Source organism: Anolis sagrei, chromosome 4 (assembly GCF_037176765.1).
Source record: "Anolis sagrei isolate rAnoSag1 chromosome 4, rAnoSag1.mat, whole genome shotgun sequence".
Lineage (NCBI taxonomy): Eukaryota > Metazoa > Chordata > Lepidosauria > Squamata > Dactyloidae > Anolis > Anolis sagrei.
In genome coordinates this window covers 12,585,728-12,603,007 of record NC_090024.1, presented here as the reverse complement: position 1 = coordinate 12,603,007, position 17,280 = coordinate 12,585,728, and the positions used below count along the sequence as shown (strand labels likewise).

Here is a 17,280-nt window from a genome sequence, read left to right as displayed (position 1 = left end):
TCTTTTAAAAGCTTGTAGAAAATATTCTACTATCTAACCCTTTGGTTCATGGAAAGGAATTGAGTGATGTCAGGACTCTACTTGAATCCCTTTGGTTATGTTTTTAGACCTCTTAGTTTTTTCACACTACTTAGATTGCTTCTGATATTCCCAAAAAAAGGAATAATTGCCTCTCCTGAATCACCTTTAGGTAGATTCAGATCCTCATGTAACTACTTTTCATTCAACACAATACATCCTCTGGAATTCATAAAAACATGATCATATATCTAATTTGTATTCATGATCCTTATGTATTCCATCTATCTATCTATCTATCTATCTATCTATCTATCTATCTATCTATCTATCTATCTATCTATAAAAATGTTCTGTGCATAATGAGTACCTTAAAAACAAAAGAACCAATGAACGAAATCACACCAAATTTGGCAACAAAACGTCTCACAACACAAGGAGTGACCATCACTCAAAAAATTATGATTTTGTCATTTGGGAGATGTAGTTGCTGGGATTTCTAGTTCACCTACAATCAAAGAGCATTCTGAACTCCATCAACAATGGAATTGAACCAAACTTGGCGCACAGAACTCCCCTGACCAACAGAAGACACTAGAATGGTTTGGTGGGCATTGGCCTTGAGTTTTGGAGTTGTAGTTCGCCAACATCCAGAGAGTACTGTGGAGTCAAACAATGATGGATCTGGACCAAACTTGGCATGCATACTCAATATGCCCAAATATAAACACAGATGGAGTTTGGGGAAAATAGACCTTGACATTTGGGAGTTTTAGATACTGGGATTTATAGTTCCCCTACAATCAAAGAGCATTCTGAACCCCACCAACGACAGAATTGGGGCAAACTTCCCACACAGAACCCCCATGACCAACAGAAAATACTGTGTTTTCTGGTGGTCTTTGGTGACCCCCCCCCCCCCCGGGGTCTTGACTTACCAGGTTGAGAAATGCTGCCTTAAAGCCATCCAGTTCAACTCCCTTTACCAGGGCAAGAAAACATAATCAAATCCCTCCTGACAAAGGGCCATCCAGCCATTCACACACACACACATGTATATGACAGATGCAGTATCAAAGATTTGAAAGAGACTCCTAAAGAAGGACAATGATATGTTGCATTTTCCAGAGTAGGCAAAGCAGACAATTTCCACATCAACACTGGCAAAGGAACAGCAAAAATACTGTTTACCCACAAGCAGAAAGACATCACATATATTCGAAACCAACACTTTCTCATTACTTTATTTTCCAGATCACTAGACTGGGTCACAGCAACACGTGGCAGGGGACCACTAGTACTGTATAAATATGCTGGGATTGTAAAGATCCCTGATCCTGACTTACCAGGCACCATCCTCAATTAACAACAGGAATCTGTTTTCCTGTCAATCAGACATAGAAAATAGATATTTCCACCCACCTCATGCCAGCAATCACAAGAAGAAAAACAAATTATGCCACGAATCTGACTTTGGACCATAGAACTGGACATAGCTAGTGGGAGGTAGATTAGAAACCCCAGTGTGATAATTATAAGCTATTTCTGGTGAAAGAAGGCATCATTAAAAGAAGAATAAGGTTAAAATGGGAGACCAGATCAGCCTCTTCAGCACTTATAATCATCATAGATTCTTTCATCTGTTATTATCAAAAATTAACCTTACATTTCACTCTTTTAAAACACTTTCCCAGGAAAGTTTACAAAGGAAAAAAAAACCCTCATAAAATGTAATGCTGAAAAACTGAATCATTTAAACACACATCTTAAGTCAGAGGCAGACTAAATTCATTGAATGCAGGTTTCACCAAAATCAATGGAATAAGTGAACCATGCTTTTAAATGTAGATTCTATTGATTTCAGTGTCTATTACATATAATTAAGTTATTCTGAAACCAACCAAGTAAAATATGATCATAAAAATAACATTGGAGCAAGTAAAAAGACAGCCCAAAATTAGGTGTAGAAGTTACAAGCATTTAAGTCCCCACATTCGGAGATTCAGAAATTCACGGATTTGATTTTTTTATGAGTTTTCTGCTTCCTGTCCCCAGGCCTGAGGTTGCTACATGCACATTCACATGTTGGCCTTGGATTTGAGAAAGGGAACACCAGCGATCAGGATGGTTGTTGTCAACCACCTCCAAGAGCCTGGAGCTTCTGAGTGAATGTTAAGAGGGTAGGCAACTGCTAGATATCTTGATTTAAGGAGCAAACACAACAATGGCTTGGATGAAGAAATCAAGATTTATTGTGGGAGCTACATACTAAGATAGGAAAGTTGCTCAGGGTGCTGATCTAACTTAGCTAGCTACATCAAGAAAGGGCTTGTGAGGAAAAAAAGGCAGAGAAACATCCCTAAGAGTATCTGTTTACATCTTAGAGGGGTCAGGATAGGTAAGAAGCAAAACATTCCGGGTCATTCAAATCATCTAAGGGCCTTGTCACAAAAGCAAGGCAAAGTGTCTCACTTTGCCCCCCCCCCAAAAAAGGAGGGGCAGCAGGGCAAATTCACCGCCCCAAGTACAGCTCCCTCTCAACGATATTTCCCCCATCATACATGGGGAGCATTGCCTTAGCCCCGAGGACCTGTGCTGGTTCCATTGGAGGCAGCACAACTTGAGCAGACTTCTGTGTTGGGTGGGAAGTGTTGTATGATATTCCCACTCCACTTATGGACAGGGCTTCTGCCAAAAGTCCAGCAAAAGTCTGCCAAAAGTCCAGCCCCGGAGTGTGGTGGAGGCTCCTTCTTTGGAAGCTTTTAAACAGAGGCTGGATGGCCATCTGTCATGGGTGATTTGAATGCAACATCCCTGCTTCTTGGCAGGAGGTTGGACTGGATGGCCCATGAGGTCTCTTCCAACTCTTTGATTCTATGATATGAGATGGGCAGAATACTCATCCACTGCTGGAGTGCTGGTGAAGCATCCTACGATGTCCTGTCTAATGAGGTTGTAAGTCTATTACTTTTCCCCACTATGAAGCATTCTACACACTTCAGTGCTAAGCAGCCTTTAGATTCAGATGGGCAGACCACCAGCAATCCCTCTTACCAATTAACAGTTTATGTGGCTGATTGGTGACACCCACTGCAATTGCTTGGCTCTCCCCTTGTTTTGGAGAGCAGGGTCACAGTGTTCTCAGTTGCTATCCACTTCCCCCTTGAAGCTTGCAAGTTAGTAAGTTTCATGGGGGATACAACTGGAATCAGTACTGCTTGGTTCTTCCCCTTGCATTTGTCAAAGCGGGGCCACGGAACTCTTAGCCACCAATTGCCATCCCCACCCACAAAGGTTGTGAATTCATAGGCTTCATTGGGTGTATGCTCCTGTGAATGTGTGACTGAGATTGCCACTGTTTAGCTCGCTCCATCACAGTCCTGCCCATGCCAGCTTCCCAAGGAAGCTTTGTACTGCCTTTGGAGATACAGTGGACTTCAGTTAATCATCACATATGGGGATATAATTTCTGATTGAGAGTTGCTATTCAAGATAAGCCTAAGTAATACTATTCCACATACTATATTATACTATAAACTCTGTATTGACTTGATATTAATAAGAATATTGAAATGCTATAAATAGAAGCAAATAAAGACAAATAGAGAGACATTTAACTTAATGTAACATAGTTTTCCTGTAACAGATCTGTTCCTCCAAAAATTATTTTATTTTTAAGTACTATTTCTTTGGGTTGTTGTAGGTTTTTTCGGGCTATATGGCCATGGTCTAGAGGCATTATCTCCTGATGTTTCACCTGAATCTATGGCAAGCATCCTCAGAGGTAGTGAGGTCTGTTGGAACTAGGAAACTATTTCTTTGATTGAAACTATTGGAACTATTTCTTTGATTTTTTTTTGCTAGTTGCTTGAGTTCCAGCATTTGCATTTTCCTACTTTTATGGGGTTTCTGTACCCCTATATGGAGGACCAACTATACTTAAAATGCCTGACAGATTATTAATATGGTTCTGTGACTTTGAAAGCATGGTGGAGAGTGAATCACAACCCATTGCAATGGCTAAAACTGTAAGAGTAGCTCGCACTTAAAAAAAAGCAAGCTTTCAGTAGTCTATTTCTCTGAAGCTGCCATTCTATAAAGCTTATATAGACTACATATCTCTGACTTTTAGTCTAGTGTATTCCCCATAAAGATAAAAATGTTAAAATATCCTTTTTTGTCATTTCAAAAAGGAGCAGGAAGGACTACCCAATGCCATTTACTTTTGAATGGCCACACCAATTAGTAGTGCCATGCTGGGATGCCAGAAGGAGGAGTTGAGAACAGAGTCTGAAAATAAAATAATAAAACCAATATCTCTGGTTTGTCACTTAGCAAGAGTGAGAAAAATGGGATAAGGGCAAGCTTTACACTTTTGATATGTAATTATTCTTCACATTGAGTACTCTCGCCAAAGAACCTCTGATGTCTGTCAAGAACAGCAGCACACCGAGCTCTGACATGTAAAATCAAAGCAGGAAAAAGCAGCAAGGAGGAGGCCAGGTTGAAACCCATCTCCTCTGCAAATGAAGACAGAGGTGTGGAATTATTTGCTCTAAAAATGAAAGTGGATTGAAACACTAGAATAATTTGTACTGGTGTTACAGAGTCAGATGGACTATCGCGAGAATTGCAGTATTCAGATTTTTAACATACTCTCCTGCATTTGTCAACTGATGTTTAACACTTGTTTGATGTAATCTCAAAGAGCACCACATGGTGTAAATTAATAGCTTACATGGGCCAAAGAATAGAAGTGGAGGACAAGAATCTTGTTGGAGTCTTCTAGAAAATATTTTTGAAGAAACAAAACAAAAACATAAACAACAACTAAGCATATCATCAAGGGAGTATCTACAATGAAGAATTAATACAGCTTGACACCACTTTAGAATTATAGAGTTGGAAGAGACCCCGTGGGCCATCCAGTCCAGCCCCCTGCCAAGAAACAGGAAAATCACATTCAAAGCACCCATGACAGACGACCATCCAGCCTCTGTTTAAAAGCCTCCAAAGAAGGAGCTTGTTCTCCAGACCCTTGATCATTTTAGTCACCCACCTCTAGACACATTCCAGCTTAGGAAAATCACATTCAAAGCACCCATGACAGACGACCATCCAGCCTCTGTTTAAAAGCCTCCAAAGAAGGAGCTTGTTCTCCAGACCCTTGATCATTTTAGTCACCCACCTCTAGACACATTCCAGCTTAGGAAAATCACATTCAAAGCACCCATGACAGACGACCATCCAGCCTCTGTTTAAAAGCCTCCAAAGAAGGAGCCTCCATCACACTCCTGGGTAGAGAGTTCAACTGCTGAACAGCTCTCACAGTTAGGAAGTTCTTCCTCATGTTTAGGTGGAATTTCCTTTCCTGTAGTTTGAAGCCATTGTTCTGAGTCCTAGTCTCCATGGCTAGTCTCTGTGTCCTTGCTCCCTCCTCCCTATGACTTCCCCTCACATATTTATACATAGCCATCATGTCTCCTCTCAGCCTTCTCTTCTGCAGGCTAAACCTGTCCAGCTCTTTAAGCTGCTCCTCATAGAGCTTGTTCTCCAGATCCTTGATCATTTTAGTCACCTTTCTCTGGACACATTCCATCTTAGAGTCAACATCTCCCTTCAATTGCCGTGACCAGAATTCGGCACAGTATTCCAGGTGTGGTCTGACTGAGGCCGAATAGAGCATGGGTAGCATGACTTCCCTGAATCTAGACACTAGACTCCTATTTATGCAGGCCAAAATCCCACTGGCAGCATGACATTGTTGCCTCATGTTCACCTTCCTTTCCATGAGGATGCCAATATCGTTTTCACACATACTGCTGTCAAGCCAGGCATAGTCCACTATTCTGTATTTTTGCATTTCATATTTTTCTGTCTAAGTAGAGTATCTTGCATTTATCACTGTTGAACTTCATTTTGTTAGTTTTTGCCAATCATTTCTCTAATCTGTTAAGATCATTTTGAATTCTGCTCCTGTCTTCCTCCTTTAACTGCCATTTCTCAAGGTATTGAGAGTTGTAGTTCTACAAGGCCTTTAGCCTTCTCTGCCAAAGAGGGCTGGTTCCTTTCTAAACTTCAAATCCCAGTTTTCCATAAAACTCCTTTGTCCATAAAATGGGGAAATAAAAGCTTTGTGCATTTCTGCAATTTTTATGCTTGCATCTATTGTAGATGGTTTATCTGTGCATGTGTGCAAACAAGTGTGAGCTAATTATGTGTTTGTTGCATTAACCTTAGTTAGAAGTGTACACATGGAATCAACAGAAAGTTTGGGCCATGACAGTCTTTCAGACATATATGTGGGTTGGAAATGACAGTCAATCTGTCTTTATGTTACTGAGAATTTTAAGTTTACAAAATGACAAGAAGCATTGAACAATAACTAAACATGGTATATACTGCTGATAAACAAGCTCATTATCTCAATTGTATCTGTAATTGACATGGTCTCTGCAAGCTAAAAAGCAAACCAGGTCATAGCTAGGGAACTCTTAAAAAATGGGAAATTATTTTCAGAATTGCATAAAATCCAAATTGGTTTGTCACAGTCAGCCTGTTCACAAGAGGAGGTATATTTTTTCAATCACTTCCAAAGACCATTGTAGAGAACACATAGTAATTCTAAGGATTCTTCTCAGTGGGTTTCCATGCCTGAGCAGGGATTTGAACCCTGACTTCCCAAAGTCTTAGGGCCCTTCCGCATAGCCTTATGTCCCATAATATCAAGGCAGAAAATCCCACAATATCTGCTTTGTACTGGGTTATCTGAGAGCCCTTCCACACAGCCCTATATCCCAGGATATCAAGACAGGAAATCCCACATTCTTTGAGTGTGGACTCAGACAATCCAGTTCAAAGCAGATATTGTGGGATTTTCTGCCTTGATATTCTTGGATATAGGGCTGTGTATAAGGGTCCTTAGTGTGCACCCATACCTCAGAATTCATGCAGTTTGATACTATTCAATGCAATTTTACAAGGTCTTTATCCTTCTCTACCAAATAGTGCTAGTGTGAAACCAAACTACAAATCCTAGCATTGAACTATGGCAGTTAAAATGGTGTCCAGCTACGCGTCCTTCCATACAGCCCCATGTCCCAGAATATCAGGGCAGGAAATCCCATATTCTCCGAGTGTGGACTCAGATAACCCAGCTCAAAGCAGATATTGTGGGATTTTATGCCTTGGTATTCTGGGATATAGGGCTTGTGAGGAAGGGTCCTACATTAATGCTACCTTGAAAATATACTCTGTGTCCAACACTCATAATCATAGCACCATTTTGGGTGATATGGTCCAAAAGGGAACCCTTCCAAGTTTTAATCTTTGAAAGAAAGAAAGAAAGAAAGAAAGAAAGAAAGAAAGAAAGAGACAGGAGGCATCAGAAGACTCAATGACAGTAAGCAATAAGTTCCTGACACAAACAAGAAACAGTCTCTTGAGCTTCAATTGCCATCAAGCATCAACTCAACAATGAAATGTTTGGCTTTAGTTTATCTCCCTTTCTGAGAAGGAAAAGTCATCTCTCCCCCAAACAAAATCATTTTGTATCCACAGCTGTTTCCTACCTCAGACGCAGCAGGCTTGCAGTAACCAGCTCCAAACACTAGATTTTCTAGTGACATCCCAGTCAGATCGGGTCCCATTTCCATGTTGCCTTTACCAAGCCAAGTGCCTTTCCCTGGGCGAGTAAAGCTAAAAGGAGACATAAGAAAAATAAGACTCATTTTTCATCATTTGAGGCATAACTTCCTTTCTCAAAGCTATGGCTTCCTCATGATGACATTTGATATATAGCATTTGAATTCAACATCTAATTGTAAGAGTTGTTTGGCAGTAGGCTGCACTGCTGGCTTAGAGCATAGTGGAGTCTCCTTCTTTGGATCTTAATTGTGTATTTTAATTGTGTATTTTTTAACTGTTAGTGTTGTGATAATTATATTGTGTAAACCGCATTGAGTCGCCTAACAAGGCTGAGAAGCGCGGTATAGAAATGAAGCAAATAAATAAATAAATAAATAAATAATTGTGTATTTTAATTGATCTGATTGTGTAGACCTGCTTGATGAGGGATTCCATTTGGGTCTATGATTCAAAGATCTATCTATCTATCTATGTATCTATCTATCTATCTATCTATCTTCCACCTATCTAAGCTTCGGCCCCCAAAAAATCCTGATCAGTTTGGCTTAGGGTCATCATAACTTGGAATGACTTGAAAACAACATGTCAATGATGTCAAATAGCAAACAACATCAAATAGGGTTTTTCTTATAACCCAACTGTAAATCAAGAAACATGCGCATGTGTTTGTGTGTATGTGATTTCTTTTCCATGAACAGATGGAACCAACCTTGGAAATTGTATTTCTAGAGCAGGGAAACTTATTTTTCTTGGACTCCAAGAATATTCCAGCCAGAACACCAAATGACCATTCTGGTTAGATAATTCTGATATCCATAGTCCATAAAGTACCTTTTCCAAGCTCCTGGACTCTATAGTGTCGAGATCATCACCGAGAAAGGAATTTTATTAGTGCCTACAAGCCAAAGAAAAACTCTATGGAATTCACAGGGTTTCTGTGCTGACACGCGTTGGGCCTATAGCAATTGTCTTTTAAAACAGGACATGCTCTTTGTACCCAGTGGGACGCCGGGGTGCCTCGGGTGAGAGGCTCTATGGATTTTCCTAAACAAAGTCTTTACAAAGCCACATTGGGCTCACAACACACTACATCAAGGACTCAGCCCACTTCATTGAAAAAATCAGCAATCTCAAACTAAATACAAATGACAAACTGATCAGCTTCGATGTGGTGTCTCTATTTACCATGGTCCCAGTTGCAGACACCATGGCACTCATCAACCAGAGGTTCCCAGAAGACATCACGGCGCTGTTTCACCATTGCCTCACCACCAGCTATTTTCAGTGGGACAATGAATTCTACGAACAGAAAGATGGAGTAGCTATGGGGAGCCCTCTCAGCCCAGTCATAGCTAACTTCTACATGGAACAATTTGAAAAACAAGCTCTTGAAACAGCAACCAAAAAGCCCACGATATGGTTCAGATATGTGGATGACACTTTCACCATTTGGAGCCATGGAGAAGAAGAACTCAACAGGTTCCTGGAACATCTTAACAGCATCCACCCAAACATCCAGCTCACTATGGAAAAAGAAAAGGAAGGAAGACTGCCTTTTCTAGATGTCCTAGTCATCCGCAAACCAGATCAACAATTGGGTCACACCGTCTACAGAAAACCCACACACACAGATAGATATCTACACAAAAACTCCAACCATCACCCAAGTCAAAAAAGAAGCACCATCAAAGCCTTGGCAGACCGTGCAAAAAGAATCTGTGAACCCCACCTCCTCCAAGATGAACTGAACCACCTCAACTGGGCTCTACAGGCCAATGGATACTCCACCTCAGACATCAGAAGAGCTGCAAGACCAAGAACAAGCCACAAGAGTAAAGATGAAGATCCACCCAGAGGAAAAGTGTCCCTGCCATACATCAAGGGAACCACTGACCGCATAGGGAAGCTGATGAGGAAACACAACATACAAACAATCTACAAACCCACCAAGAAAATTCAACAAATGCTACGTTCAGCAAAGGACAAGAGGGATCCTCTCACCTCTGCAGGAGTCTACCGTGTACCATGCAGCTGTGGACAAGTCTACATAGGGACCACCAAACGCAGCGCCCAAACAAGAATCCAGGAACATGAAAGGCACTGCAGACTACTCCAACCAGAGAAATCAGCCATAGCAGAGCACCTGATGAACCAACCTGGACACAGCATTTTATTTGAGAACACAAAAATGCTGGACCACTCTCACAACCACCATGTCAGGCTACACAGAGAAGCCATTGAAATCCACAAACATGTGGACAATTTCAACAGAAAGGAAGAAACCATGAAAATGAACAAAATTTGGCTACCAGTTTTAAAAAATTCTAAAATTAAAACAACAGAGAGAAAAACAGGCAGGGACATCTAATCACCTTCATTAAGAGTTTGCTCCAGGCACTGTCAGCCCATTGTATGCTAATCAAGGTGGTCAATTGAAAAGATTCACACCTAGCCCATCTTACAAAAGCCTTTTGTCTCACCCTGGTCTTTTCCACAGATATATAAACCCCCTTTTTCCCAGCTCCAGACCTCACCCTCTGAGGATGCCTGCCATAGATGCAGGCGAAACGTCAGGAGAAATGCCTCTAGAACATGGCCACATAGCCCGAAAAAACCCACAAGAACTGAAAGTCTTTAGAAACTTGGAAAGTTTAACAAACTTCTTTAGTATTGCTTAGATCTTCAACAAAACACACACATTCTTCTTAACTTGCCCACAAAGGACAGGCAGCTTGCTTCGTGAACTATTTCTTTCTTTTACAAGGAAAACCCTCCAACCCCTCCTTGGGCAATCTGTCTTTAGGCTGGCTGGTTCCAATTTGCTTTTTGGGTACCCGAGTAAACCTTATCGGCCAAAACTTTAGAGGTTTGTCAGCTGGATCTGGAAAACCTTTGGATCTGTAAAACTGTTTTCTTAAGAAGCTTTAGGACTGTCTTACCCAGAGGCTTGTAGAGCTGTGAGGCTGTAAGTTTCCCAGCCAAAACTTTGAGAACTGTATTCCCCAGAAGCTTTGGGACTATTTTCCCTCGGAGCTTTGTAAGAAACGGAGCTTCTCTACAGATGGGGAAAGCTTTCATGTCCTGTAACTAAGCTTCTAAACTGTAAGACTGAACTAAAAACTTTCTTTTCCCTCCCAGAACCCTGGGGAAAGGGGCGGAACTAAAGAACTTAAAGATGATAGGCAGGTGCCTGGCCCTATGGCTGCAGCCTGGAAGCAACCACCCAACTGCAAAATGCATGGCCAAAACAATCATATGCATAGAAAGGAAATTTAGGATTCTGGTACAGCTGTACCAGCACAGTTTCCATAAGTCAAGACAAAACTAAAAGGCACATCTACCTTATACTGCCTTTAGTCACCAGATAGATCATCTGAAGATAGACCTATAGAATTTAAATGTCCCTCATTCAAAATTCTAAAATCCAAAATTGTTCTCGTGAATGTTCAATATAATGTCTTTTTGATGGTTCAGCATATGCAAACTTTGTTTCATGCACAAAGTAATTAAAAACATTATATGTAATAACCTGACAGTTACACATACAAGTATGTATATGAAACATAAAAAAATGTCATGTTTAGACTTGGGTCTCATCTCTAAGACATCTTATTATGTACGGATATAGAAATACACGTATCCCAAAATTTGAAAAAGTCCAAAATTCAAAACAATTCTGGTGCCAAAAATTTCAGATACAGGATACTCACTCCCTATGCTAAATGCATCAACATTATGGCACATTTCAAAACCCCCTCATGCATGCTTTCCCTTCTGTGCTAAGAACAGTGTGTTATTTTTATTTTCTCAAGCTGCTATTTTAAAACTGTAACCGCTAAATTTGACAGATATAGCAAAGGTTCCTCAGCTCAGCAGTGTTCTGAAAAAACGTGGAAGCTCTTTCAACGCTTGTTAAAAAAAAATTCCTCAATGAGGGGAAAATCCTGTAATAGCAAACAAGCATTCTTGGAAAGGGCTGTTTATTTTCCTGTTGTTCTTTAGGTGCTTATTAATCATCTTCAGTATGTAACATGGTTTTAGAAGGAATAATGGAGGTGATTCTTCTAGCTATTCATTCATAGTAGGTCAGGAATTTAGAAATATTGCAAAGCAACTGATAGAACCTTCATCCAGATGCTGAAATATTTCATTTTCTTAGGGGAGTTAAGTACAGTATGACTTCTGTATCTGTGGTGGATACATTCCTCAATTTATTGTGGAAACAGGATAGTATGGATAACAGAGAACCTTATTGAAATGAACAACCTTTGCTAGAAATTATCACAGTTGCCCTGGGAGACCTGGAAAATTTCCAGAGTTGCACCTCCTCCAACATGATCCAATGGTAGCTTCCAGTAGAAGCATACCATAGAATTGCCTGGAAGACCTATAAATATTAAGAAAGGTTTATTTCATTGGTAACACTGTGGGTACCATTTTCTGATGTATGATGGCTGTACTGTATAGATAGATAGATAGATAGATAGATAGATAGATAGATAGATACTGTACTATATAATATAGGTAACAATGGGAACAACATGGGTTTGCCTCATCCAGAAGCACATTCATATTCTGTTGTATTCCTAAAAGTCTTATTAATTGTCTTCCAACATCAGATCAGGAAAAGTAACAGGAAGTTTCCTAGTGAAAATTAAAGTGGAATCTGGGGATTCTGGAGGTCAAGGCTCTAGTCCAAAAGACGTACAGGAGAAGTGAGCAAACAAATGCCTAATGCACCACCCAAAACCTTACAATACTAAAGAAAACATGGATATTAGAAGAGCATGTGTAAACCCAATGAGTATTGCTTTGGCCCCACCGGGTGGGAAGCCCAAAAGAAGGAATTCTACAGTAAGATCCCACAAACATGGATTCCATATTCATGGTTTCATTTACCCATGACTGGAGAAAATAGTCTGCTTAGGAATTTACTAGGTCCTCCAGTCAATTCTGTAGTACGCTTCCCTTAGAAGTTATCATGTCGCAAACCTCGAAAAAGGATGCAAGCTCATATGATCTTTAAAACAACTTGGAATATGGAGTGTACTTTTACCAATCCTATACATTTTGGATTTTTCATTATGACATTTAAAGAAAAACAAACAAACACTGCTGCGCCCGTACCTTGGGAAGTCTGACTTGGCCACGGTAGTCCACGCTCTGGTTACATCCCGTTTGGACTACTGCAACACTCTCTACTTGAAGACGGCCCGGAAGCTCCAACTGGTCCAACGTGCGGCAGCCATGATACTAACAGGAGCGGGGCGCAGGGAGCATACAACCCCCCTGTTGTACCAGCTCCACTGGCTGCCGATCTGCTACCGAGCTCAATTCAAGGTGCTGGCATTGGCCTATAAAGCCCTAAACGGTTCCGGCCCAAGATACCTAACTGACCGCCTCTCGGCCTATGAGCCCACGAGGACTTTGAGATCTTCCGGGGAGGCCCTGCTCTCGATCCCGCCTGCGTCACATGCACGGCTGGGGGGACGAGAGATAGGGCCTTCTCGGTGGTGGCTCCTCGGCTGTGGAACACTCTTCCCGTAGACATCAGGCTAGCCCCCTCCCTGTTGATATTCCGCAGGAAGCTAAAGACCTGGCTGTTTAAGAAGGCTTTTGAATAGAAGTGCAATGACTGGTAACTTGACCTTAGGAATGGAACTACGGAAATGGTATCGGATTGTGAACTTGACGATGAGACGACTCAGAATGGCTTTGTAATAATGTTGATGTTTTTGATGAGATGTTTTGATAATGATGTACTGCGGATTATTTTTCACTATGTTTGTATTTTGCACCTGTTTTACTATGTTGTACACCGCAATGAGTCGCCATTAGGCTGAGAATTGCAGTATATAAGCGAAGTAAATAAATAAATAAATAAATAAATCATTCTGCAGATACAGTAATGGGAAATGTAACATTCATAGTTTTGGTAAAAGCACACAAAATATTCTGGGTTTTTAAATATATATATATTGTATGAGCTCACTTAGTGAGAATTGTAAGACAAGTAGGGAATGAATGAATGAATGAATGAATGAACGAACCACCCCTCTCATTTGGAAATTGGAGCCACTTTTGCTTACCTGATAAGAGGCTGATGCAAAGCCACCAGGGAGGCATGGAGAGTCACGGAGATTGCTGACAGATGGAAGTAGTCAAACATGACAGGGACGTGATGATGCAGTCCTTGCTTTGGGTGGAAATGAAGCCCCAAAGTGCGGCTGCTGATCACTGGGATGGTGGAGACATCTCTCAGCCTAGAATAAGGGATTTAGAAAGTTGAGAGGAGGGAAAAACCTTCTGCCAGCTCATTCCCCAGTATCATTAGACCCCAGGGACCGTGGTGTGAGTGGAATTTTTAGCACTTGGCAGTGTTTCTCTCAGCAACAAGGAACATTTACAAGACTGGTGTTTAGCTCTTAATTGTACATGTAGCAGCGATGCCAATATTATGACACCAAAGCGAGAAACATGAAGTGACTTGCATTCCACCAGATCTTTGGAAGTGGGTGGTGTTGTTTTGTTTTTAAATGCAGCTATTAGACCAAATAAATATACTCATGTATATACAGGAATTTTGGTCAAATATTTAACCCCAAAATCAGTCACTGTAGTTAAAGTGGTGTGAAATTGGATTTATAATACAGTATAGGTGCACCATTAGTGAAAAAGAAGAGGAGGAGGAGGAGGAGGAGGAGGAGGAGGAGGAGGAGGAGGAGGAAGAGGAAGAAGACTGCACTTACTGTTGTTCACTGTCTGTAAACTGCAGGTCAAGCTTGAGTTGAAAATCTGCTTCACATAATGCTTCTTCTACCTATAACAGTTAAAACAGAAAAGCTACCATTAGAACCCAGCTCCCACAAAATGGGAAAAGGCAGATGATTAGAGTGATTAGAAAAAGATATTCAGACTGGATATACTGTCATGAAATGGAACCTGAAACATCCTGATAGATCCATCAGTGAGGACAGATAGATCACCACCCATTTATCTTGGACAGATAAGACACTGGTCTACCTTCCTCATGGATTTATTAATGCTTAACTAAAGTGGTACCAAGGAAATAAAGCTACCAGAGAGTTAGCTGACTGACAGCTTGAAAGATGGTGAACCAAGAGGGATTTCAGAGCAGCATTGCCATTTATTGTGTGAGTGAAAGCTTGTGTAATCTGCTACAGAAGAGGAGTGAAGCAACTGAAATGCAATGCAGTGGTTGCCAAACTTTGGTCTTAGAGGTGTTTAGGACTTGAACTCCCAGGTATTCTGGAAGCTGAAGTCATGAACATCTGGAAGACCAGAGTTTGAGAGCCACTGGTTCATAGGATACAAGTGAACCTGAAGAGAGTTTCATCGTTTCACTGGCAAAAACATCACATAGTACTTGAATGCTAAGAAGAACATGTAACATAGAGAAACATGTAATTGATCCTTCAATCTCAATTCTACAGAATGATTCTACCAGAAATTGTTTGTATAATAGGGTTTGTTATTACTTGCAGTTTCATATATTCATGCGAAGTCTTGAAATGCATGCCCTGTGGATAGAGGGGTTGTATTCTCTCTTAAAATGATAATCAGAAGTGAGTGTTTGACACACCTAATGAGAGGTGATAGGAGTTCATCTGTTCCACACCGTAAAGTGCATGGGATTACATCTGCCTATCCACATTTTAGTTTTGGAACTCAGATACAATTGTGACCTTCAATTCACAACCCAAGTCTCGTGACACCCTTTTGTATCAGGACCATCTCAAACCAAAGAAAAACTTCTCACCTTCTCACCATCGAGGAGAAGATGAACTCTGAAGTTCATAGATTCATTAATGACAATCTCTTCATTTCTGTACAATATCTGAAAGACTCTGCTATAGACACTGTTGTCCTGGACGCAGGCGGAGCAGAGGATTGAATTGCCTGCAAAACAAAATTAGAAACTACATATTTATAGAATGAAACTTGTCTATTTTGTATTCCAAAATGTCAGAGTAATTTGAAATTACATGAAATCTCCGATCCTCAGAAGTTCTGTCATCACCATGCCTACAATATCGATCAAACATGTACGTTTCACTTTTCCCCTGAGAGTGGCTAACTGAGTCATAATATTTATAACACATGGACTTGGAATGCCTCGCCATTTTTAAAGAGGCTTAAAAGGTATGTTTGATTAGAATACAGAAGAGGGCTGTTTTCATGGTTGTTCCCAAACTCTGATATTTCCTTCCCCCAAAAAACTAAACTGATACTTTTCTTACAATCCTTTTATTCTGGCAGGTCTTTGAAAATTGATTTCTTTAGACAAAAGATATACTGTATAATGCTTTTATTTGCTTGTATTTAAATGGTTGCAAACAGTACAATAGTTTCATTGTTGTCGGGGTGTTTTTTTTAGTGATTTTAATTGGTTTTAAATACAAATAAATTACAAATGTGTAACTGTAATTCTGATTATGAATTCCAGATGATAAGAACAACTAAAATAATTGCTAACATTTGTGTCTCACCTTTCTTCCAATGAGCTCAGGGTAGTTTCAGCAACCTTTCTTTCGCAACCTCCCCCATGCTACTTTCTATCTTCCTACGCATTATCATATTTTCTCATGATATGGTCAAAGTATGGGAATCACAGTTTAGTCATCCTGCCTTTGAGGGCAAGTGAAAGCTTAACTTGTTTTAAGACACTTTGATTTGTGTTTTTTCTAGTTAGTGGTGTCCATAAAAGTCTTCTCCAACATGATATTTGCCTTTTTATTCTCTGGACATATCAAATGCAGCTTTATATTAAAATAAAGGCTGACACCCTGTTTGGTATTAACAACATTGCAAGTTGACTTACAATCACATAATGGTGAATTCCAAAGATGCTTGACATCCATATTCCCAAGAGGAAATTAAGCTTAGTATGTTTTCAAGATCATTGTGCAATGGACATCATGGTGCTATGGATTCCATTGTATGATGGACATCATAACACAATGGCTCCTATTACAGAAGGTAGACGTTTGTACAATAGGCTGGCTCTGTTTTCTCAATAGTCCCAAAGACATAGCTAGGCCCCCTTCAGAAGATATGGATGTATTGCATTGGTGCAATTCACCTTCATATGCTTTATTGTTGTTATTGTGTGTCTTCGGGTCATTACCAACTTAGATGGACCTATCATGGGGTTTTCCTGGCTATAATTAATCAGTGATGATTATTCAGAGCATTCCTATGAGGCTAAGAGAATCAGAGGGTTCTTCCACACAGCCCTATATCCCAGAATATCAAGGCAGGAAATCCCACATTATCTGAGTGTGGACTCAGTTATCCCAGAGCCCTTCCACACAGCTCTATATCCCAGAATATCAAGGCAGAAAATCCCACAATTTCTGCTTTGGACACACACTCAGATAATCTGGGGTTTCCTGCCTTGTTATTCTGCAATATAGGGTTGTGTGGAAGTGCCCCAACTTCCCCATGGTCACACAATGGGTTTCCATGGTAAACAGGGATTTGAACCCTGGCTTTCAGAATCGTAATTCAATTATTTAAACCACTATGCCACACGTACAGTTGCCAGCTTGCAATGATGTAGATACCTAATTGGGAAATTGTGTGGAATGTCCC

At 40.5% G+C, this 17,280-nt stretch overlaps 1 protein-coding gene across 4 annotated transcripts in view; it reads right to left on the bottom strand.

Annotated features, from left to right (window-relative positions):
- The window catches only part of FAM135B (family with sequence similarity 135 member B), a 477,503-nt gene that overhangs the window by 355,217 nt on the left and 105,006 nt on the right, over positions 1–17,280 (bottom strand). For all 4 annotated transcript variants that reach the window (XR_010909793.1, XM_060775909.2, XM_067467274.1 and 1 more), the window contains exons 4-7: positions 15,446–15,585; positions 14,415–14,485; positions 13,755–13,928; positions 7,590–7,716 (exon numbers count right to left, since the gene is read on the bottom strand). Coding sequence is in view for 3 of the 4 variants with exons in the window: in XM_060775909.2 (XP_060631892.2) it covers positions 7,590–7,716; positions 13,755–13,928; positions 14,415–14,485; positions 15,446–15,585 (512 nt within the window). In the remaining variant the exon portion in view is untranslated. The remainder of the gene's footprint in view (positions 1–7,589; positions 7,717–13,754; positions 13,929–14,414; positions 14,486–15,445; positions 15,586–17,280) is intronic.